General features: G+C 42.8%; 1 protein-coding gene across 1 annotated transcript; it reads right to left on the bottom strand.

The window, feature by feature from the left end:
• Positions 1–1,137: 1,137 nt before the first annotated feature.
• Positions 1,138–25,436, bottom strand: atp1b1a (ATPase Na+/K+ transporting subunit beta 1a). Its single transcript, XM_042322829.1, has 6 exons — positions 25,196–25,436; positions 15,717–15,845; positions 8,412–8,567; positions 6,794–6,984; positions 2,278–2,361; positions 1,138–1,971 (listed from the first exon to the last, which is right to left on the bottom strand). Exons 1-6 carry the CDS (start codon positions 25,287–25,289, stop codon positions 1,711–1,713), a joined length of 915 nt encoding a protein of 304 aa, XP_042178763.1. The 5' UTR covers positions 25,290–25,436; the 3' UTR covers positions 1,138–1,710.
• Positions 25,437–26,824: the final 1,388 nt, after the last annotated feature.

Genomic DNA, 26,824 nt, shown 5'->3' on the forward strand with positions numbered 1-26,824 from the left:
AGGAGAAGCATTGAACATAGAGAGGAGGAGAAGCATTGAACATAGAGAGGAGAAGCATTGAACATAGAGAGGAGGAGAAGCATTGAACATAGAGAGGAGGAGAAGCATTGAACATAGAGAGAGGAGGAGGAGCTTTGAACATAGAGAGAGGAGGAGAAGCATTGAACATAGAGAGAGGAGGAGAAGCATTGAACATAGAGAGGAGAAGCATTGAACAGAGAGAGGAGGAGAAGCATTGAACATAGAGAGAGGAGAAGCATTGAACAGAGAGAGGAGAAGCATTGAACATAGAGAGAGGAGGAGAAGCATTGAACATAGAGAGGAGAAGCATTGAACATAGAGAGAGGAGGAGAAGCATTGAACATAGAGAGAGGAGGAGAAGCATTGGAACATAGAGAGAGAGGAGGAGGAGCATTGAACATAGAGAGAGGAGGAGAAGCATTGAACATAGAGAGAGGAGGAGGAGCATTGAACATAGAGAGAGGAGGAGAAGCATTGAACATAGAGAGAAGCATTGAACATAGAGAGAGGAGGAGGAGCATTGAACATAGAGAGAGGAGGAGAAGCATTGAACATAGAGAGAGGAGGAGAAGCATTGAACATAGAGAGAGGAGGAGAAGCATTGAACATAGAGAGAGGAGGAGAAGCATTGAACATAGAGAGGAGGAGGAGAAGCATTGAACATAGAGAGGAGAAGCATTGAACATAGAGAGGAGAAGCATTGAACATAGAGAGAGGAGGAGGAGCATTGAACATAGAGAGGAGGAGAAGCATTGAACATAGAGAGAGGAGGAGAAGCATTGAACATAGAGAGAGGAGGAGAAGCATTGAACATAGAGAGAGGAGGAGGAGCATTGAACATAGAGAGGAGAAGCATTGAACATAGAGAGAGGAGGAGGAGCATTGAACATAGAGAGAGGAGAAGCATTGAACATAGAGAGAGGAGGAGAAGCATTGAACATAGAGAGAGGAGGAGAAGCATTGAACATAGAGAGAGGAGGAGAAGCATTGAACATAGAGAGGAGTATCAAACAAGACATTTCATTAAACCCTCTGTCCCATATTAAAGTTGATGCAAAGAGAAAAAGAGTACTGTAGAAATATTGTCCCACAATCAACTCAAGAAGACACAGGAAAAGCATTCCAGGGAGTGCATCCGTTTACTGACAGACTTGGAGATCAGAGCGTACCATGCCAGTATTTACAGTTAGTAAGAGCACATTAACACATATCCACACACTCACATTAAAACACAAACACACCTTGGACCACTAAAGCTTACTGACATAAGACAACAGAAATTACAACATGGCTTGGAAAGGACCACTGTATGCCACTACTGTACTGGACACTCCAAACATATATAGAAACCACATTAGGCAGAATACTTAGGGGGACAGACAGAAACACTGCTCGCTACATATCAGTAGTGGAATTGCAATTTACAGTAAGAGATGAACATGTCCCATGGCTCAGGGACTTCTCATTTACAGTAGAATAAATATGTTGCTATTGTTACTCTTCCTGTAATGTACATTCTAACCCTAGACATTATGCAGGAAGCCAGTGTAATGCACACAGATTGACTCTAGGTCCCGTATATTATGAAAGTTTGTTCCAAGACTAGTCGTGGTTTTAATATAACTTTTTTTTTTTTTCTAAATCATCTTGTTTTGAAATGTGGGAAGATAACAGTATGTTTTTCTGAGGTCATGAATTGGTGATGGTGAACTTAACGTCAAATCGTCCTTGGTAGCGATCTTTCTCGCTGTAGTCAATGTTCGCTCCATACACTTTGCACTCAAGACGCAGGTCCTCGTTGAAGGTGAGGTTGGTAAACTGGATGGCCACCAGAGGCTGTAGGTAATTGGGGTGCAGCAGCTTGCCATAGTAGGGGTAGTACTGGAGGGGGAACCCCATGCCCATGCCGTAGTACTTGATCTCACCAATCTTGCTAGCATCCTCCTCTCTCTGTGGAGAATGACATCACAGTGTTGGATATTTTTCCTAAGGTATAAACTAGTTCTATATTACAATTGAATATAGCCTAAATCTAGCAGGACTAAAAAGCACATGCAGAGAACAAGCATAGCATTTATCCCTGACAGCGTGTTGTAAGGGAACAACAAGTTAATTGTATGGTTGTATCAGAAATGGCACCCTTTTGACCAGAACCCTATTGGCCCTGGTCAAAATGACAGTGCACTATATAGGGGAAAGGGTGCCATTTTGGATGTCGTCTATATGATATGCTTCCCAGTCCCGTGCCAGGCGTACCTTGTTCTGACAGTGGATGGGGATAACGTTGGTCTGGACTCTGCTCTGGCCGGCTTCAGGGACGGAGGCATTGTTGGTTGGAGGCTAAAACAAAACCCAGACAGCCCAACAGCATTATCACCTTAACGTAACCCAGACAGACCAATCAGCATTATCATGTTAGCCTAACCCAGACAGACCGATCAGCATTATCACCTTAGCCTAACCCAGACAGACCGATCAGCATTATCACCTTAACCTAACCCTGACAGACCAATCAGCATTATCGTATTAACCGAACCCGGACAGACCGATCAGCATTATCGTATTAACCTAACCCAGACAGACCAGTCAGCATTATCGTATTAACCGAGCCCAGACAGACCAATCAGCATTATCACCTTAACCTAACCCTGGCAGACCAATCGGCATTATCGTATTAGCTTAACCCATATGATCCCAACATCATTATTATATTAGCCTAACCCAGATAGACCCAACAGCATTATTATATTAGCCTAACCCAGATAGACCCAACAGCATTATAATATTAGCCTAACCCATAGACCCAACAGCATTATTATATTAGCCTAACCCAGATAGACCCAACAGCATTATTGTATTAGCCTAACCCAGATAGACCCAACAGTATTATTATATTAGCCTAACCCAGATAGACCCAACAGCATTATTATATTAGCCTAACCCAGATAGACCCAACAGCATTATTATATTAGCCTAACCCAGATAGACCCAACAGTATTATTATATTAGCCTAACCCAGATAGACCCAACAGTATTATTATATTAGCCTAACCCAGAGAGACCCAACAGCATTATTATATTAGCCTAACCCAGATAGACCCAACAGCATTATTATATTAGCCTAACCCAGATAGACCCAACAGCATTATTGTATTAGCCTAACCCAGATAGACCCAACAGTATTATTATATTAGCCTAACCCAGATAGACCCAACAGCATTATTGTATTAGCCTAACCCAGATAGACCCAACAGTATTATTATATTAGCCTAACCCAGATAGACCCAACAGCATTATTATATTAGCCTAACCCAGATAGACCCAACAGCATTATTGTATTAGCCTAACCCAGATAGACCCAACAGTATTATTATATTAGCCTAACCCAGATAGACCCAACAGTATTATTATATTAGCCTAACCCAGATAGACCCAACAGCATTATTATATTAGCCTAACCCAGATAGACCCAACAGCATTATTGTATTAGCCTAACCCAGATAGACCCAACAGTATTATTATATTAGCCTAACCCAGATAGACCCAACAGTATTATTATATTAGCCTAACCCAGATAGACCCAACAGCATTATTATATTAGCCTAACCCAGATAGACCCAACAGTATTATTATATTAGCCTAACCCAGATAGACCCAACAGCATTATTATATTAGCCTAACCCAGATAGACCCAACAGCATTATTATATTAGCCTAACCCAGATAGACCCAACAGTATTATTATATTAGCCTAACCCAGATAGACCCAACAGCATTATTATATTAGCCTAACCCAGATAGACCCAACAGCATTATTATATTAGCCTAACCCAGATAGACCCAACAGTATTATTATATTAGCCTAACCCAGACCAATAAGCACTGTTGTATTATCTTCTTCGGTTAATATATTCATACAGGCTGTGTTTCAGGTCTGGAGGGTCTGTTGATACAGGCTGTGTTTCAGGTCTGGAGGGTCTGTTGATACAGGCTGTGTTTCAGGTCTGGAGGGTCTGTTGATACAGGCTGTGTTTCAGGTCTGGAGGGTCTGTTGATACAGGCTGTGTTTCAGGTCTGGAGGGTCTGTTGATACAGGCTGTGTTTCAGGTCTGGAGGGTCTGTTGATACAGGCTGTGTTTCAGGTCTGGAGGGTCTGTTGATACAGGCTGTGTTTCAGGTCTGGAGGGTCTGTTGATACAGGCTGTGTTTCAGGTCTGGAGGGTCTGTTGATACAGGCTGTGTTTCAGGTCTGGAGGGTCTGTTGATACAGGCTGTGTTTCAGGTCTGGAGGGTCTGTTGATACAGGCTGTGTTTCAGTTGATACAGGTCTGGAGGGTCTGTTGATACAGGCTGTGTTTCAGGTCTGGAGGGTCTGTTGATACAGGCTGTGTTTCAGGTCTGGAGGGTCTGTTGATACAGGCTGTGTTTCAGGTCTGGAGGGTCTGTTGATACAGGCTGTGTTTCAGGTCTGGAGGGTCTGTTGATACAGGCTGTGTTTCAGGTCTGGAGGGTCTGTTGATACAGGCTGTGTTTCAGGTCTGGAGGGTCTGTTGATACAGGCTGTGTTTCAGGTCTGGAGGGTCTGTTGATACAGGCTGTGTTTCAGGTCTGGAGGGTCTGTTGATACAGGCTGTGTTTCAGGTCTGGAGGGTCTGTTGATACAGGCTGTGTTTCAGGTCTGGAGGGTCTGTTGATACAGGCTGTGTTTCAGGTCTGGAGGGTCTGTTGATACAGGCTGTGTTTCAGGTCTGGAGGGTCTGTTGATACAGGCTGTGTTTCAGGTCTGGAGGGTCTGTTGATACAGGCTGTGTTTCAGGTTTCAGGCTCTGGAGGGTCTGTTGATACAGGCTGTGTTTCAGGTCTGGAGGGTCTGTTGATACAGGCTGTGTTTCAGGTCTGGAGGGTCTGTTGATACAGGCTGTGTTTCAGGTCTGGAGGGTCTGTTGATACAGGCTGTGTTTCAGGTCTGGAGGGTCTGTTGATACAGGCTGTGTTTCAGGCTGGTCAGGTCTGGAGGGCCTGTTGATACAGGCTGTGTTTCAGGTCTGGAGGGTCTGTTGATACAGGCTGTGTTTCAGGTCTGGAGGGTCTGTTGATACAGGCTGTGTTTCAGGTCTGGAGGGTCTGGGTCTGTTGATACAGGCTGTGTTTCAGGTCTGGAGGGTCTGTTGATACAGGCTGTGTTTCAGGTCTGGAGGGTCTGTTGATACAGGCTGTGTTTCAGGTCTGGAGGGTCTGTTGATACAGGCTGTGTTTCAGGTCTGGAGGGTCTGTTGATACAGGCTGTGTTTCAGGTCTGGAGGGTCTGTTGATACAGGCTGTGTTTCAGGTCTGGAGGGTCTGTTGATACAGGCTGTGTTTCAGGTCTGGAGGGTCTGTTGATACAGGCTGTGTTTCAGGTCTGGAGGGCCTGTTGATACAGGCTGTGTTTCAGGTCTGGAGGGTCTGTTGATACAGGCTGTGTTTCAGGTCTGGAGGGTCTGTTGATACAGGCTGTGTTTCAGGTCTGGAGGACCTGTGTTCTGGCACATTCAGTTTAGCATACATGGAGGCTAAAATCTGAATTGTGTCTACCACAGGAAATTGAAGGAAACCTCAAATAAATCAATAAATAAAAAAGTTATTCTGCGTGTGGACCGAAGAGTCTTCCGGGACTGAATGGGATGCGTGATGTTCGAGCAGCAGTAGTTCAGTTTTGGGGGTTTTCCTCACTGGTTATCTAGACGTATCAGGACTGGGTGAAGGCGGTGCCTAAACGGCGGCTTCACCTTGAATGCTTGGTGTGCGCCGACACGAATCATAAAGGGGGGGGTCTTTGGTTGAGAGTTTCCTTGCGAGGGTAGAGACTTCGTTTTTGGTTGAGAGTTTCCTTGCGAGGGTAGAGACTTCGTTTTTGGTTGAGAGTTTCCTTGCGAGGGTAGAGACTTCGTTTTTGGTTGAGAGTTTCCTTGCGAGGGTAGAGACTTCGTTTTTGGTTGAGAGTTTCCTTGCGAGGGTAGAGACTTCGTTTTTGGTTGAGAGTTTCCTTGCGAGGGTAGAGACTTCGTTTTTGGCTGAGAGTTTCCTTGCGAGGGTAGAGACTTCGTTTTTGGCTGAGAGTTTCCTTGCGAGGGTAGACTTCGTTTTTGGTTGAGAGTTTCCTTGCGAGGGTAGAGACTTCGTTTTTGGCTGAGAGTTTCCTTGCGAGGGTAGAGACTGTTTTTTGGCTGAGAGTTTCCTTGCGAGGGTAGAGACTTCGTTTTTGGTTGAGAGTTTCCTTGCGAGGGTAGAGACTTCGTTTTTGGTTGAGAGTTTCCTTGCGAGGGTAGAGACTTCGTTTTTTGGTTTAGAGTTTCCTTGCGAGGGTAGAGACTTCGTTTTTGGCTGAGAGTTTCCTTGCGAGGGTAGAGACTTCGTTTTTGGTTGAGAGTTTCCTTGCGATGGTAGAGACTTCGTTTTTGGTTGAGAGTTTCCTTGCGAGGGTAGAGACTTCGTTTTTGGTTGAGAGTTTCCTTGCGAGGGTAGAGACTTCGTTTTTGGTTGAGAGTTTCCTTGCGAGGGTAGAGACTTCGTTTTTGGTTGAGAGTTTCCTTGCGAGGGTAGAGACTTCGTTTTTGGCTGAGAGTTTCCTTGCGAGGGTAGAGACTTCGTTTTTGCTGGAACTCTCAATATCGGACACGTATGGACCCAGAAGTGAATCACACAGCTGACCAAATTACACAAGACTTGACTTCTACGTTAACCAAGCTTAATCAATGGTATAAACTAATTTAGCGTGGGGCAGGTATACATACCCTTGGTCGGAAGTTGATGATCCTGTTGAGCTTGGCGATCAAACAGGGTTTCCCATCCTTGAAGCCAAAGTTTTCGTCGTGACCATCCAGACCAGCACAGGGTCCCAACCAGGTCCGCTTGAACCTGCAGGCCTTCCTCGCTCCAAGGTCACTCTCCAGCTCACCACGGTCCCTGTACGATTCAGGTAATGCTACAGGCACAGAGAGACCAATTAGATCAGTCACCTGAGCAGACAATATAGACCAGTAACTAAACCCTAACAGGGTACATTAGTACACCAGACACAGCATAACTAAACCCTAACAGGGTACATTAGTACATTAATACCCCAGACACAGCATAACTAAACCCTAACAGGGTACATTAATACCCCAGACACAGCATAACTAAACCCTAACAGGGTACATTAGTACATTAATACCCCAGACACAGCATAACTAAACCCTAACAGGGTACATTAGTACATTAGTACCCCAGACACAGCATAACTAAACCCTAACAGGGTACATTAGTACCCCAGACACAGCATAACTAAACCCTAACAGGGTACATTAATACCCCAGACACAGCATAACTAAACCCTAACAGGGTACATTAGTACATTAATACCCCAGACACAGCATAACTAAACCCTAACAGGGTAAATTAATACCCCAGACACAGCATAACTAAACCCTAACAGGGTACATTAATACCCCAGACACAGCATAACTAAACCCTAACAGGGTACATTAATACCCCAGACACAGCATAACTAAACCCTAACAGGGTACATTAATACCCCAGACACAGCATAACTAAACCCTAACAGGGTACATTAATACCCCAGACACCGCATAACTAAACCCTAACAGGGTACATTAGTACATTAATACCCCAGACACAGCATAACTAAACCCTAACAGGGTACATTAATACCCCAGACACAGCATAACCCTAACTAGTCTGTACTAGTCTGTACCAGGGTCTACTAGTCTGTACTAGTCTATACCATTGTCTACTAGTCTGTACTAGTCTATACCAGGGTCTACTAGTATGAACTAGTTTCTACTAGTCTGAACTAGTTTCTACTTGGCTGTACTAGTCTGTACCAGTGTCTACTAGTCTGTACCAGGGTCTACTAGTCTGTACCAGGGTCTACTAGTCTGTACTAGGGTCTACTAGTCTGTACTAGGGTCTACTAGTCTGTACCAGTGTCTACTAGTCTGTACCAGTGTTTCTACTAGTCTGTACCAGGGTCTACTAGTCTGTACTAGTGTCGACTAGTCTGTACTAGTGTCAGCTAGTCTGTACTAGTGTCTACTAGTCTGTACTAGTGTCGACTAGTCTGTACTAGTGTCGACTAGTCTGTACTAGTCTGTACCAGTGTCTACTAGTCTGTACCAGTGTCTACTAGTCTGTACCAGTGTCTACTAGTCTGTACCAGTGTCTACTAGTCTGTACCAGTGTCTACTAGTCTGTACCAGTGTCTACTAGTCTGTACCAGTGTCTACTAGTCTGTACCAGTGTCTACTAGTCTGTACCAGTGTCTACTAGTTTCTACCAGTGTCTACTAGTCTGTACCAGTGTCTACTCGTCTGTACCAGTGTCTACTAGTTTCTACTAGTCTGTACTTGCCTCCACAGTCTTCGTACTTGTTCTGGTCGGTCTGCTTCTCCTCATCGTACATCTCCAGGAAGTCCTTGATGCTCTTGGTGTATTTCAGATACGTCTCCACATCGTTGACGTTGTAAGAGATCTCAAACTTCTCAGAGCGTGGGGTGTGGGATAGACCTGTAGATAGACAACACACTGGGTCACTATGGATGATAGACCTGTAGATAGACAACACACTGGGACAGTATGGATGATAGACAACACACTGGGTCAGTATGGATGATAGACCTGTAGATAGACAACACACTGGGACAGTATGGATGATAGACCTGTAGATAGACAACACACTGGGTCAGTATGGATGATAGACCTGTAGATAGACAACACACTGGGTCAGTATGGATGATAGACCTGTAGATAGACAACACACTGGGTCAGTATGGATGATAGACCTGTAGATAGACAACACACTGGGTCAGTATGGATGATAGACAACACACTGGGTCAGTATGGATGATAGACCTGTAGATAGACACACACACTGGGTCAGTATGGATGATAGACCTGTAGATAGACAACACACTGGGTCAGTATGGATGATAGACAACACACTGGGTCAGTATGGATGATAGACCTGTAGATAGACAACACACTGGGTCAGTATGGATGATAGACAACACACTGGGTCAGTATGGATGATAGACAACACACTGGGTCAGTATGAATGATAGACCTGTAGATAGACAACACACTGGGTCAGTATGGATGATAGACAACACACTGGGTCAGTATGGATGATAGACAACACACTGGGTCAGTATGGATGATAGACCTGTAGATAGACAACACACTAGGTCAGTATGGATGATAGACCTGTAGATAGACAACACACTAGGTCAGTATGGATGATAGACCTGTAGATAGACAACACACTGGGTCAGTATGGATGATAGACAACACACTGGGTCAGTATGGATGATAGACAACACACTGGGTCAGTATGGATGATAGACAACACACTGGGTCAGTATGGATGATAGACAACACACTGGGTCAGTATGGATGATAGACAACACACTGGGTCAGTATGGATGATAGACAACACACTGGGTCAGTATGGATGATAGACAACACACTGGGTCAGTATGGATGATAGACAACACACTGGGTCAGTATGGATGATAGACAACACACTGGGTCAGTATGGATGATAGACAACACACTGGGTCAGTATGGATGATAGACAACACACTGGGTCAGTATGGATGATAGACAACACACTGGGTCAGTATGGATGATACAGAACACAGATGAGACATGTCAGGAGATTTGTGATTTCCGTCTAAGTGAAAAGCGCTTTACAAATTTGACAGACTGGAGTAAAGATCCCAAGATAAGATACTGGTATAACCATAGAATGAGTTGATGAATCAGTCTGAGTTGAGACCTGCTGGTTGGAGAACACACTTAACAGGATTATAAATGGCCCCTCAAAGGTCTACTGGAACGCAAACTGTGTTGTACCACCCTCCAAAACACTACATACCAACGTAACAAACATATAGAATCCTGAATTAACTGACTTACTTTCAGATTAAAATCAACATTCATTTTTAGCGTTAAATGATGGTTAACCATTATTTCCTTTCCGTTTTGGGTTAATAAAATCATAAAAGCCCGGCCCCCTTCGGTGTTTAATAGTCCTCTTCCGATGGGAACTCTATGTAAACTGTGGCAGTAATTTTCCACAGATTGACAGCCCTGGTGCACACTACAGGGTCACAGCTAGGCGTGGCATGAACACAGCGAGAGAGAGAGAGAGAGAGAGAGAGAGCGTGAGACAGAGAGAGCGAGAGAGACAGAGAGAGAGAGAGACAGAGAGAGAGGAAACATTGTGTTTATTTCACCACGCTCTTTCCTCAACATCCAAATATGAATCCTCATTCAGTGTCTATTGCGTAAGAACTCAATGAAAACCGACCGTTTACGTCTTAAAGCTTAAAGCTACTCAAAACATACGTCATGTGTTACAGTCAAGTTGATTTTACTTCCAGCCAGGGCTTGTGTAAGTCTCCCCCCCCTCCCCCCACACCTACTCAACCAAGCCTCACGTGCTCTTCACTCACAATGGAAACTTTTATCCTCAGAATGAGAGCCAGGACGTTGGCTCTCTAAACTCTAGCTGCCGTCTCCTTCCTTTATGTGGCCACCAATGGAAAGTCACTTCAGCTCAGGACACTCCACACCTACTCATGTGGTTTCTGCTGCCTCGCGGCGCAGGGCGGCCTTTGACAGTCAACAGCTTTGGAGGGGGAAATGGCCGACAGGCAAACAGGCCAATGTGCACGAAGCCAGTCTTTTACAATGGCTGCTAAAAATACCACCTAGATGACAGCATGTGCTGTGCAAACAGGCCTTGGCACAGGCAGGGTAGGTAGGGCTAGGAGAGATGCCCTGGCACAGAGAAAGAGAGAGTAAAAACTATTTTGATAAACTCCCGTATCTATTGGGTGACAAGGAAAAGGTCAACCGGTGAAGAACAAACACCATTGTAAATACAACCCATATTTATGTTTATTTATTTTCCCTTTTGTACGTTAACTATTTGACATCACTATAACACTGTATAGAGACGTAATATGACATTTAAAACGTATAGAGACGTAATATGACATTTAAAATGTATAGAGACGTAATATGACATTTAAAATGTTTCTTTGAAACGTGTAATGTTTACGGTTCATTTTTAAAATTGTTTCTTCTCACTTTTGTTTGTTTTGGCAATGTTAACATGTTTCCCATGCCAATACAGCCTGAGAGAAACAGACAGACAGACAGACAGACAGACAGACAGACAGACAGACAGACAGACAGACAGACAGAGACACAGACAGACAGACAGACAGACAGACAGACAGACAGAGACACAGACAGACAGACAGAGACACAGACAGACAGACAGACAGACAGACAGACAGACAGACAGACAGACAGACAGACAGACAGACAGACAGACAGACAGACAGACAGACAGACAGACAGACAGACAGACAGACAGACAGACAGACAGACAGACAGACAGACAGACAGACAGACAGACAGACAGACAGACAGACAGACAGACAGACAGCTTCCAAACGTACTCCCAGCCAGACTAAGGAAGCAGCAGTAACTTCTCAAACAACAGGCTGTTTCGACTCTTTCAACGTGCCCTCAAAAGATTACAGAAATCATTTCACCAGGCTTAAAGGGTTGATTCTCTGCCATTTCCAGGGAATGTACAGATTTAGGATCGTAATTTGATCACCCTGTTGCAGGAAAATTTGTAGTGTATTTGAGGTTTAAAAAGTTTGAATATCCATTTGACTTCATTTTCCCATATAAAAAGATGGAGCAACCCCTACAAAAATGTCCATTAATTATACTCCACATTTCCTGTTGCTGCAGGATTATTTTCCTGCTGTAGCAAACTGGCTCAAATTAAGATCCTACATCTGTACCACATACAGGAGTACAGGCTCAGATGAGCTGCCATGCACACGCAGTGTGTGAAAACCCAATCCCAAAGATGTGTTTATGAACAGACAGGCGGTCGAGTCCCAGTAAAAACTGTGTTTCCCAGAGCTGAATACTGAGGAGGGAAGCTGGCTGGCAGGGAGGGAGGGGGGAGGAAGAGTGAAGGACAAAATGGCCGCAGCTGTCTGAGGTCAGAGGGACCTTCAGTGGGGAGGAGGAGGGGTTCAGGAGCAGGTTTTTACAGAAACCTTGGAAGTAAGACAACATAAAGGGGAAAAGTAGCCACAACCCTTCACCCACCGTAATAACAACATGTTATGGACGACCTGACCAAATTCACATGGAAATGTGCGTTATAGATCTGGCGTTCTCATTGAAATCAAGTCTAAGATGCAGTAGATCTGTTCTATCTGCACTATTTCTATGCTTCCCGATCTTACGTTTTGTTTTTGCGTTTTTACTCTCGGTTTTGTACACCAACTTCTAACAGCTGAAAATACAATATTTTGGGTTCAGGAAAATATATTTCACAGGGGTTTAGATGGTACACTGTATTATGGTAGATTCTGATAAAAGCCCATTCAAATATTCTCTTACATATATCTAGGCTTGTGTTTCAAGTTTCAAGATGATTTGTCATACATTATACAGCTACTTACTATGCCTATGTGTTTTAATCGTGGTTCCATTTATGTCCACAGTATAAATGTTCTCTGTAAAAACACATTTACTACAGAAGCTATAATCTTTCAATTAGAATGGCATTAAATTTTTTTCGTTCCACTGAGCCAACAGAACAACGCAAGCAGTGTCATGATTAAAGATCTGAAGATTTTATACAGTGCATTCAGAAAGTATTCAGACCCCTTGACTTGTTCCACATTCTGTTACGTTACAGCCTGATTCTAAAACAGATTAAATAAACATTTTCCTCATCAATCTAGACACAATACCCCATAATAACATCACAATACCCCATAATAACATCACAATACCCCATAATGACATCACAATACCCCATAATGACATCACAATACCCCATAATGACATCACAATACCCCATAATGACATCACAATACCCCATAATGACAAAGCGAAAACGAGTGATACATTTTTGCACATTTATTAAAAATACAAAAACAGATACCTTATTTATATAAGTATTCAGACCCTTTGCTATTGAGCTCAGATGCATCCTGTTTCCATTGATCATCCATGATGTTTCTATAACATGATTGGAGTCCACCTGTGGTCAATTCAATTGATTGGACATGATTTGGAAAGGCACACACCGGTCTATATAAGGTCACACAGTTGACAGTGCATGTCAGAGCAAGAACCAAGCCATGAGGTTGAAGGAATTGTCGTAGAGCTCAGAAACAGGATTGTGTCGAGGCACAGATCTGGGAAAGGGAACCAAAAAGTTTCTTAAATGGAAGAAGTTTGGAACCACCAAGACTCTTCCTAGAGCTGGCCGCCCAGCCAAACTGAGCAATCGGAGAAGGGCCTTGGTCAGGGAGGTGACCAAGAACCCAATGGTCACTCTGACAGAACTCTAGAGTTCATGTGTGGAGATGAGAGAACCTTCCAGAAGGACAACCATTTCTGCAGCACTCCACCAATCAGGCCTTTATGGTAGAGTGGCCAGACGGAAGCCACTTCTCAGTAAAAGGCACGTGACAGCCCACTTGGAGTTTTCCTAAAGGCACCTAAAGGACTCTCAGACCATGAGGAACAAGATTCTCTGGTCTGATGAAACCAACATTGAAATATTTGGCCTGAATGCCAAGTGTCACGTCTGTAGGAAACCTGGCACCATCCCTACGGTGAAGCATGGTGGTGGCAGCATCATGCTGTGGGGATGTTTTTCAGTGGCAGGGACTGGGAGACTAGTCAGGATCGAGGGAAAGATGAACGGAGCAAAGTACAGAGAGATCCTTGATGAAAACCTGCTCAGAGCACTCAGGACCTCAGACTGGGGTGAAGGTTCACCTTCCAACAGGACAACGACCCTAAGCACACAGCCAAGAAAACAAACTAGTGGCTTTGGGACAAGTCTCTGAATGTCCTTGAGTGGCCCAGGCAGAGCCCAGACTTGAACCCGATTGAACATCTCTGGAGAGACCGGAAAATAGCTGTGCAGCAACGCTCCCAATCCAACCTAACAGAGCTTGAGATGTTCTGCAGAGAAGAATGGGAGAAGCTCCCCAAATACAGGTGTGCCAAGCTTGTAGCATCATACCCAAGGAGACTCGAGGCTGTAATCACTGCCAAAGATGCTTCAACAAAGAATTGAGTAAAGGGTCTGAATATTTATGTAACTAAGATATTTTAGTTATTTTTAATAAATTTGCAAACATTTCCAAAAGACAGTTTTTGCTTTGTCATTATGGGGGTATTGTGATGTCATTATGGGGTATTGTGATGTCATTATGGGGTATTGTGATGTCATTATGGGGTATTGTGTGTAGATTGATGAGGGAAAAAACTATGATTTTAGAATAAGGCTGTAACGTAACAAAATGAGAAAAGAAAGTCAAGGGGTTTGAATACTTTCTGAAGACGCTGTATAACTCCTCAATCTCTACCACCTTCAGAGCACATCTTATCCCTTCAATTAACTTCTGATGGAAATCACACTTAATACAATCACAAAAGGATATTTCATTAAGTAACATAAAGCAGTATAAAGCAACATAAAGCAGTATAAAGCAGTATAAAGCAACATAAAGCCGTATAAAGCAACATAAAGCAACATAAAGCAGTATAAAGCAACATAAAGGCGTATAAAGCAACATAAAGCAACATAAAGCAGTATAAAGCAACATAAAGCAGTATAAAGCAACATAAAGCAGTATAAAGCAGTATAAAGCCGTATAAAGCAACATAAAGCAAGATAAAGCAGTATAAAGCAACATAAAGCAGTATAAAGCAACATAAAGCAACAAAGCAGTATAAAGCAACATAAAGCAGTATAAAGCAACATAAAGCAGTATAAAGCAACATAAAGCAGTATAAAGCCGTATAAAGCAGTATAAAGCCGTATAAAGCAGTATAAAGCAACATAAAGCAGTATAAAGCCGTATAAAGCAGTATAAAGCAGTATAAAGCAACATAAAGCAGTATAAAGCCGTATAAAGCAGTATAAAGCAGTATAAAGCAGTATAAAGCAACATAAAGCAACATAAAGCAGTATAAGCAGTATAAAGCAGTATAAAGCAGTATAAAGCAACATAAAGCAGTATAAAGCAACATAAAGCAACATAACGCAGTATAAAGCAACATAAAGCAGTATAAAGCAACATAAAGCAGTATAAAGCAACATAAAGCAGTATAAAGCCGTATAAAGCAGTATAAAGCAGTATAAAGCAACATAAAGCAGTATAAAGCCGTATAAAGCAGTATAAAGCAACATAAAGCAGTATAAAGCAGTATAAAGCAACATAAAGCAACATAAAGCAGTATAAAGCAGTATAAGCAGTATAAAGCAGTATAAGCCGTATAAAGCAGTATAAAGCAACATAAAGCAGTATAAGCAGTATAAGCAGTATAAAGCAGTATAAGCAGTATAAAGCAGTATAAAGCAGTATAAAGCAACATAAGCAGTATAAAGCAGTATAAGCAGTATAAAGCAGTATAAAGCAGTATAAAGCAACATAAAGCAGTATGAAGCAGTATAAAGCAGTATAAGCAGTATAAAGCAGTATAAAGCAGTATAAAGCAGTATAAAGCAGTATAACACAGTATAAAGCAGTATAAAGCAACATAAAGCAGTATAAATCAGTATAAGGGGAGTAGAGCAGTCTTTACCTGGTGGGGCGACTCTGTCCTGGTAGGTGGGTTTGTAGTTACTAAGGGTTAGCAGCAGGGCCTGGATGGTCCCAATGAAAATCCCAGCCAAGCATCCATAGAAGATCAGGTAGAACAACAAGATTTTAACTGTGGAGAGAAAGACAGAAGGGATTCGTTACAAATAGACAGACAGATTAGTAGTAGACGGCGTAGTGATATGCATGTCCTGTTTTAGCAGATCTAACATGGTGAATGGGTGTCAACAATAATCCTGTATCCCCCATCATTATACAGATTCACCCTACCAGCCCCCCTTGAACATGTTGCCTGCCAGCCCCCCATGTTGCCTGCCAGCCCCCTTGAACATGTTGCCTGCCAGGCCCCCCCCATGTTGCCTGAATTGATTCTAACTGGAAATTCCAGGGAAACTTCCCTCTCCAGGAAGAACACCTGAGACATTAGCCTGACAGGACGCTGAATGGAAGACATCTGGGGGTTTGAAGGGCTGAGTAACTCTAGTGACTAGGAATGTGCTGAGCCATGCATGGTGTGGCGTGGCTGGCTAGAATTCAAATAGCAATCAAAATACAACAACAGTTCAGTTATTTAACCATAGATGATATTTGAGGGTTATAGGGATATATTGGTGATTGAGATTCATCTAATTCAACGTGTCCTCCTTTGCCACCACAGCTCAGTAACTAATGGACATGTCTATAAAAATCACTTTCAAAATAGCTGAACAAAAACAACCAAATATTTGCTTATCTAAACTAAGTTTATGCTGTCATTATAAGTGCTTATGATCCAATATGAGAACTCATTCAAGTATTTATTTAATTACGAAGACAGTCTAAATCTTTGTGAGTGGCATAAGAGTGTTAATCTTCCTGGTACTAACTAAATCTCTCTACGGTTTAACTTCCTCTGAATTGACTGTAAACTTCAGCGTAACTTCCACAGCCTGTTAATCCTCTCTCTGCTGTTAATGCCAGGGTAGATACAACTCCTGTTACTAGTACTACTATAGAACCTCTCTCTGCTGTTAATGCCAGGGTAGATACAACTCCTGTTACTAGTACTACTATAGAACCTCTCTCTGCTGTTAATGCCAGACTAGATACAACTCCTGTTACTAGTACTACTCCAGAATATCCCCTACACTACTCCGGAATATCCCCTACACTACTCCAGAATATCCCCTACACTACTCCAGAATATCCCCTACACTACTACAGAATATCCCCTACACTACTACAGAATATCCCCTACACTACTCCAGAATATCCCCTACACTACTCCAGAATATCCCCTACACTACTCCAGAATATCCCCTACACTACTCCAGAATATCCCTACACTACTCCAGAATATCCCTACACTACTCCAGAATATCCCTACACTACTCCAGAATATCCCCTACACTACTCCAGAATATCCCCTACACTACTCCAGAATATCCCCTACACTACTCCAGAATATCCCCTACACTACTACAGAATATCCCCTACACTACTACAGAATATCCCCTACACTACTACAGAATATCCCCTACACTACTCCAGAATATCCCCTACACTACTACAGAACCTCTCTCTGCTGTTAATGCCAGGGTAGATACAACTCCTGTTGCTACACAACTACTACAGAACATTCCCTCCCCTACACATACACTACTACAGAACATTCACCACTCTACTCTACACCACTCTACTGTTCTTTACTCTACACCACTCTACTGTTCCCTACTCTACACCACTCTACTGTTCCCTACTCTACACCACTCTACTGTTCTCTACACCACTCTACTCTACACCTCTCTACTGTTCTCTACTCTACTGTTCTCTACTCTTCACCACTCTACTGTTCTCTACTCTACACCACTCTACTGTTCTCTACTCTACACCACTCTACTGTTCTCTACTCTACACCACTCTACTGTTCTCTACTCTACTGTTCTCTACTCTACTCTTCACTACTCTACACCACTCTACTGTTCTCTACTCTACACCACTCTACTGTTCTCTACTCTACACCACTCTACTGTTCTCTACACCACTCTACTGTTCTCTACTCTACACCACTCTACTGTTCTCTACTCTACACCACTCTACTGTTCTCTACACCACTCTACTGTTCTCTACTCTACACCACTCTACTGTTCTCTACTCTACACCACTCTACTGTTCTCTACACCACTCTACTGTTCTCTACTCTACACCACTCTACTGTTCTCTACACCACTCTACTGTTCTCTACTCTACACCACTCTACTGTTCTCTACTCTTCACCACTCTACTGTTCTCTACTCTACTGTTCTCTACTCTACTGTTCCCTACTCTACTCCACTCTACTGTTCTCTACTCTTCACCACTCTACGCTACTGTTCTCTACTCTACACCTCTCTACACCACTATACTGTTCTTTACTCTACACCACTATACTGTTCTCTACTCTTCACCACTCTACTGTTCTCTACTCTACACCACTCTACTGTTCTCTACTCTACACCACTCTACTGTTCTCTACTCTACACCACTCTACTGTTCTCTACTCTACTGTTCCCTACTCTACTCCACTCTACTGTTCTCTACTCTTCACCACTCTACGCTACTGTTCTCTACTCTACACCTCTCTACACCACTCTATTGTTCTCTACACCACTCTACTCTACACCACTCTACTGTTCTCTACTCTACACCACTCTACTTTTCACTACTCTACACCACTCTACTGTTCACTACTCTACACCACTCTACTGTTCACTACTCTACACCACTCTACTGTTCTCTACTCTACACCACTCCACTTTTCACTACTCTACACCACTCTACTGTTCTCTACACCACTCTACTGTTCTCTAATCTACACCACTCTACACCACTCTACTGTTCACTACTCTACACCACTCTACTGTTCTCTACTCTACACCACTCCACTTTTCACTACTCTACACCACTCTACTGTTCTCTACACCACTCTACTGTTCTCTAATCTACACCACTCTACTGTTCTTTACTCTACACCACTCTACTGTTCTTTACTCTACACCACACTACTCTACACCACTCTACTCTACACCACACTACTCTACTGTTCTTTACTCTACACCACACTACTCTACACCACTCTACTCTTCTCTACTCTACACCACTCTACTGTTCTCTACTCTACACCACTCTACTGTTCTCTACTCTACACCACTCTACTGTTCTTTACTCTACACCACTCTACACCACTCTACTGTTCTCTACTCTACACCACTCTACTGTTCTCTACACCACACTACTGTTCTTTACTATACTGTTCTCTACTCTACACCACTCTACTGTTCTCTACTCTACACCACTCTACTGTTCTTTACTCTACACCACTCTACTGTTCTCTACTCTACACCACTCTACTGTTCTTTACTATACACCACTCTACGCTACTGTTCTCTACTCTACACCTCTCTACACCACACTACTCTACACCACTCTACTGTTCTCTACTCTACACCACTCTACTGTTCTTTACTATACACCACTCTACGCTACTGTTCTCTACTCTACTCCACTCTATTGTTCTCTACACCACTCTACTCTACACCACTCTACTCTACACCTCTCTACTCTACACCTCTCTACACCACACTACTGTTCTTTACTCTACACCACTCTATTGTTCTCTACACCACTCTACTCTACACCTCTCTACTGTTCTCTACTCTACACCACTCTACTGTTCACTACTCTACACCACTCTACTGTTACTACTCTACACCACTCTACTGTTCACTACTCTACACCACTCTACTGTTCTCTACTCTACTCCACTCTACTGTTCTCTACTCCACTCTACTCCACTCTACTGTTCTCTACTCTACTCTACTGTTCTCTACTCTACTCTACTGTTCTCTACTCTACTCCACTCTACTCCACTCTACTGTTCTCTACACCACTCTACTGTTCTCTACTCTACACCACTCTACTGTTCTCTACTCTACACCACTCTACTGTGCTCTACTCTACTCCACTCTACTCTACTCCACTCTACTGTTCTTTACTCTACACCACTCTACTCTACACCACTCTACTGTTCTCTACTCTACTCCACTCTACTGTTCTTTACTCTACACCACTCTACTCTACACCACTCTACTGTTCTCTACTCTACTCCACTCTACTGTTCTCTACTCCACTCTACTCCACTCTACTGTTCTCTACTCTACTCCACTCTACTGTTCTCTACTCTACACCACTCTACTGTTCTCTACTCTACACCACTCTACTGTTCTCTACACCACTCTACTCTACACCTCTCTACTGTTCTCTACTCTACACCACTCTACTGTTCTCTACTCTACACCACTCTACTGTTCCCTACTCTACACCACTATACTGTTCTCTACTCTACACCACTCTACTGTTCTTTACTCTACACCACTCTACTGTTCTCTACTCTACACCACTCTACTGTTCTCTACTCTACACCACTCTACTGTTCTCTACTCTACACCACTCTACTGTTCTCTACTCTACTCCACTCTACACCACTCTACTGTTCTCTACTCTACTCCACTCTACACCACTCTACTGTTCTCTACTCTACTCCATATGCTGTGTTGAAATTAGTCTTGTCTCCCTCCCATGATGCAATAGTAACGGAGGGCAACATCACTTCTAGACTAGCAGGATGAGTCACTCTGGCTTGTTGTGGACGGTTACCAGTCCCTCTCCTCTATCAGCCTCATTTACAAACATCCCCAAACTCATACACACACACACACACACATCACATGGCGCCATGCAGTCAGGCAGGCAGAGACAGGTGTGGCAAGACATGTTACTTTCTCTCCCTGCATGTGAAGGTGACAGGATGGCCAATTGTAAATCAACCCTGCTGCCCTTAACCTTGGGTCACAACAAAACATCCAGTGACTAAACAATCTACAGGAAACACTTTCACTAGTGCATTGTTTGAGCAGAATAACTTCACAGTGCAACAGTGTCTGGGTGCGTGTGTGTGTGAGAGGGAGGGAGAGAGACTGATTGACTGGCGGTAACCATGGCAGTGAGCTCTGGGGTGAGGGAGAGAGACTGATTGACTGGCGGTAACCATGGCAGTGAGCTCTGGGGTGAGGGAGAGAGACTGATTGACTGGCGGTAACCATGGCAGTGAGCTCTGGGGTGAGAGAGAGAGAGACTGATTGACTGGCGGTAACCATGGCAGTGAGCTCTGGGGTGAGAGAGACTGATTGACTGGCGGTAACCATGGCAGTGAGCTCTGGGGTGAGAGAGAGAGACTGATTGACTGGCGGTAACCATGGCAGTGAGCTCTGGGGTGAGAGAGAGAGACTGATTGACTGGCGGTAACCATGGCAGTGAGCTCTGGGGTGAGGGAGAGAGACTGATTGACTGGCGGTAACCATGGCAGTGAGCTCTGGGGTGAGAGAGAGAGACTGATTGACTGGCGGTAACCATGGCAGTGAGCTCTGGGGTGAGAGAGAGATGCAAACCAGTTGCATCGAAGGTGACCATGGCTGTATTTTTGTATGCATGAGTCATAACACCCATAAAACCTAGTGGTCAAACAAGGAAATGGTTCCAATCGTTTTTCCACCATACATTTTTCCCAAAGGGGATTTTAGAAACCCTTCAAATAAGGGCTGTGTTTGGTGTAGACTTACCCTGGCGTGTCATTTTGATAATCGTGTAAATCTCTTGAACAAGGTGACTTTTATCAATATATTAGCCTGTATTTATCCCCCCCCAAATGAAATGCTAATTACCTGCTAATGTGGCTATCATAAAGAACTACAAATACCATGTGCAAGTTTTAAATTGACACAATACCTGTTAGTAAAGGTGTCTGCTAGAGATGAGGTGCAGGTGCTGGCAGGGTTTTTGAAGTCTTGCATGATGTCTTCTTTGAGGCGAATTAGCATTTTTTTAAACTGAGTGTGAATAGAGCCGGATATATTGATAAAAGTCACCTTGTCCTAGAGAGACTTACATGGCAATCAAAACGTCATGCCAAGGTAAGACTACACAAAACACAGATCTTATTTTAAGTTTCTAAAATTCCCCTTGGGAAAAATTTATGGTGGAAAAACGATTGGAACCATTTCCCTGTTTGACCGCTAGGTTTTATGGGTATTATGACACCTCCACTGTGGGGCTCTATTAACGGAGGCTCATTGGTTAAAACATATGTTTTTATTTTGTTTTCATAAACGCTGAAAATAAGGTCTGTGGTAAACAGGTTTAGGAGTTCTGATACATTGTTCTATGGGATCATCTTCATCAGCTAACGTCACTTTTGTGATAGACTAGTGTCCTGTCCAGGGGTAAGGCCCTGTGATAGACTAGTGTCCTGTCCAGGGGTAAGGCCCTGTGATAGACTAGTGTCCTGTCCAGGGGTAAGGCCCTGTGATAGACTAGTGTCCTGTCCAGGGGTAAGGCCCTGTGATAGACTAGTGTTCTGTCCAAGGGTAAGGCCCTGTGATAGACTAGTGTCCTGTCCAGGGGTAAGGCCCTGTGATAGACTAGTGTCCTGTCCAGGGGTAAGGCCCTGTGATAGACTAGTGTCCTGTCCAGGGGTAAGGCCCAGTGATAGACTAGTGTCCTGTCCAGGGGTAAGGCCCTGTGATAGACTAGTGTCCTGTCCGGGGGTAAGGCCCTGTGATAGACTAGTGTCCTGTCCAGGGGTAAGGCCCAGTGATAGACTAGTGTCCTGTCCAGGAAGTGTACTGTACATCAAGCTGAACCATCACAACAGAAACAGGAGATAGTTAAGTAAGTAGGCTCATCAAGCTGACTGATATTATCTCATAAATAAACTGACTTATATTATCTCATAGAACAAAACGTATAGGATCTCCGAAACCTGTTAACCTCAGACCGTGTTATCCAAAACAACCTCCAAAAGCTGCATTCATTTCCCCTGTAGGCTTTGAGCAACGAGCCATCGGGACTACAAGCTGGCGAGCCCTATAGGCCTGTTCCAAAGTCCAATTAATTTTAGTCTCTCAAATCTGTGTTTTTCTTACCTACGACCGCATATTGTGTGGAAGCTCAGGGGGAATAGCTAAATTCAGACCGCTGTCGTTTTCTCGCTCTCTTGTAATAAAGAGCCATCGGACCACTGAGTGAATGTGATCTAATTGGCCAATAGGAGACTTGTTGAATGCCTTCCAGTCCTTGTGATAACCTCTCTCAGCTCGGTCTACCCCCCCTCCCCCCAGAGCAGCAGGGTAGACAGGCAGGCAGGCATGGCTTCATGTTGTGAATGGACAACTCAGGCACGTTCTCACATTTCTCGAGACAAGCAGCACAGAGATTGCTGAGATTATCAGAATTGTCCTATTTCGTGCTTACCTTTCAAAAGACTATAGACACTGGGTAGCCGTCAGTATAGGGGTTATTACATCGTCGTTGGATACAAGTGTCACTAAATGAAGACCTGAATCAATGTAGCCTACAGTAGTCGCTAATTCCTACCATTTTTGATGATGACCAATTGTGATTTGATGCGAAAATGAGATGGTGCTGCACAGCCAACCTTGGAAGGCTTTATCCTGAGCAATAACCGCTGCAACCTGGTCTCAGAGCTTTTTGTATTATTCTGTACGTAAATCTGCGAAATTCCATTTCTTGTGATATTTTACACTATGTACTAATTTGTGGATGTCTATTGCCCATTTCGTATGATATGTTACGAATTCTAGCTAGGCTAGGGTGTTTGAGTTAGGTTAAAGAGTTAAGTGTTAGCTAACATGCTAAGTTGCTGAAAAAGAAGTAAGTAGATAAAATGCTAAAGTTGTCTGTGATGAGATTCAAACTCGCTACCTTTGGGTTGCTAGATGCTGGCGTTATACACCCACCCATCCGACATTCGGTTTTTTGCCTCAAGTAACCATCTGTCTTATGTAACCATATCATACTAGTTTTACAGTCCCGGATTTAAATTTACTATGTTATGACAGTCCATGAGACCAGGCTGTAACAACCACATCGATGTGACTCGACGTGCGCTTGATAATATCGTGCGCGATATGCAGGCTACGCAAACAAAGGCTACACGCCAGAAACCTTGGGACTTTCAAAACGTAGCAAGCTACTTCATTGAGCTTCTGAATTCTAGAAATGAATTCAGAGAACAGCAACTGTTTCGAGAGATAAACCAACACTTATCAGTGAACAGGCGCTCTTTGCGTTACCAAAATAGTCTGGCTGCATTCAGGAAACAAATGACAACCGTTGACCATTGCCTTGTAACTGTGTGCCCTACTAGAGCGTACAATCTGTCTTTATTTGTGCTCGTATTGTGAAAGCCTACCGTAATAATCGCCCTACCTATGTGAACTCGAGGAATTGATTTAAGCAACAACTTGTTACCAGTAGCTGCTAAAAGAAACAAAGTTGTCTGTGGGGGAGGGGTGGTCCTACAGAAACCGAGCATGTGAGTCGTGACATGATCTTTCTATGTACAAAAAGCGCCTAGATAAAAAATATAAAAAATAAACGAAATGTTGCCAATAGATAAACTAGCTCCCTGCTGCAACAGTCTCCCACTCGAATACTGGGCAAAAAAATGTAGAGATAATGTCTGTGTTACAGTGTTGCAAACTCACCAGTTGAACAAGAAAGTGTCTCATTGGTAAATCAATGCTCATTGTTGGCTTCATTTTACATTACAATCTCTCGGTCCAAAACAATGACATCAGTTTCAGGCGAAAAGGCCCGATCACCTTGACTGCTAACCTTGAACCCTGATTCCTTTAAAAACTAACTGTATTGGGATAAAAGAGCTAATTACCGAGGTAATGGATGTCCCCCTGTCATTTGGCACATTATTTTGTTCAGAGAAAGAAAGCAATTCCTATTTACCAACTCTTATCAATTTTCTCCAATCAGGCTAACTATGTGACAGCAGAAACAAGCATACCATGTTGGCAAGACAAGCACATGTTAGTTGCAATCCAACACTCCCGATTGCCACCATATAATGTAAATGATGTCCTTCAAAATGACCTCTTTGGCAAAGGACACCGACTCTAGCTTTCGCTGTACACGATCGACCCGGGTTAAACGAATAATAACGAATAGGAACATTATTAACGTTCACTTGACCTAAAAGGCTGAATATATTTCAACTGCCTTTTAGACAGTACTAATTTTCATTACATTTTATTTTAATCGTATTCCATCAATGGGTTATACGGTTATTTTACAGATGTAGTTGTTTATAAATCACGTTTAATTCATTCTCTGTGTTTCTCCTGTAATGTTTCCATTGAAAAGTGAATTTCACTACACAGCATGCTCCGTCCAATCAAACAGGTGCTGTATCTCTCAATCAGGAAATACAGAGAGTCGGGACTCTCTGTGCCGTTACATTACTCTGACAATACACGGAAACAACAGGGTTACAACTCGTATCATTCTTATCCTCGAGTTAATTTCCAGAAAAGCGTCGATTAAAAGTAGTTTATTACAGATGTATGTACTTACACCAACTGCCACCAGTGCGTCCTAGAAATTCCTTCCTTTCCGTATTCCACAGAAAGCTCTTCCATCCACCGTCTCCATCTTTATTTGCCGACATATTTTTTTTGCCTTTTAATTTCCCTTTTCAATTAATATTATCTAATAGGTACCCGATTCCTGTACTGTCCCCCGGTACAGAATAGTAATGGACAGTTTCGTACCCGGCTCTCCTATTGTACAGCACACAATTTATCTCTTATGGTAACCGACTCCGCCCGCAAACTCTTGTAATAAGTTACCTACAAAAGAGGGGGGGGCTAAACTCTAGCAAATCACAAGCAGTCATCCTTCTGCGTAACAACCAACTGCTATGATCACTGCTCCATGAGGCAAGGCAACCCCAGGCGGTTCAAAACGAGATGGTGGAACTAAAATGGTAGAATTCTACGGTGATGTCATAAACTCATTATATTATATCACCATTCTTGGAGTTCTATTACCACATCGCATGTTAAAAGTATTTCTATTTCTCAGGAGTCAACTTTGTACTTTAGTACATTTGATTATAATTCCTGCTAAATATCACATCCATAAAATTCATTGTTTAAAAAAACATCTTATTCAAAAAAAAAAATTAAGTTAGACTTAAATAATTACTTTGCCGATGCTCTGTGAGAATAAGACGGTAATTGAAATAAATGTATACTCTTAAGCTTTTAAAATGTTTTTGAATGTAAAAACTCTGTTTTTGTGTTTATCTGTTTGTGATGGTTTTTTTGTGTTACATTTTTTTAAGAAAGATGTGTAGATTTTTGTAACACATTTGAAATTTATGTCCTTCAAAATGTTTGGAATTACAATAATAAAAATAATTGTACCTCGTTCTTGGTTCATTCAAAGCTGTTCATAAAGAATGCATTTTAGACACAGCCCCTACCATTATGATTGAATAACATATAATATATGTTATTATATAATAACATAAGAGAGAAAAACAACTGTAAAGAGTAATAATATGGTTACTAATAAGCTAAATTCACTTTGTGAAAAGTTGTTTTTTCCTGATCAGGAAATACTCTGGGCCCTATGGAATTATTCCTGGTCAGGTCACATGGTCAGGAAAATACCTTTAATTTGACCAGGTTGTCCCATTGAGGTCAAAACACCTGTTTTTCAAGGGGCGACCTGGCCACCGTTCTCACTTACATCACGGCTTGTTTAGGACTCCTTGAAATAAATGGGCTCGACAAAAAGCTTCCAAATATTATTGAAGCCTGTATTGATACGACAACCAGTTAATAAATCTGCCCCATTTCATAGTGATTCCTCATCAGACAGGCCCTGTCACTCCAGTTCTATGATGTGGCCCGGTCATCAACCAAGAACTTGTTCAACAAACCAAAAACATGTTCCTGTTGAGTTGTTCAGACAGGTTGTATCTGGGAGCTTTGGGAATATTAATGAGTTCCTATCATGGGGATTACTATGTTGTGCTGCCGCTGGGCACAGCCATATCTCACTGCTTCTCACCATCAGACAGAATATGCTAATAACGTAGGCCTGCTAGCCATCTTTGTTAATATCTCATATTATACTCAAACAACACATGGATGTAATGTAGCAATGTCACCTTTCCAAAAAAAATCAAATCAA

Source organism: Oncorhynchus tshawytscha, linkage group LG06, assembly GCF_018296145.1.
Source record: "Oncorhynchus tshawytscha isolate Ot180627B linkage group LG06, Otsh_v2.0, whole genome shotgun sequence".
Classification (NCBI taxonomy): domain Eukaryota; kingdom Metazoa; phylum Chordata; class Actinopteri; order Salmoniformes; family Salmonidae; genus Oncorhynchus; species Oncorhynchus tshawytscha.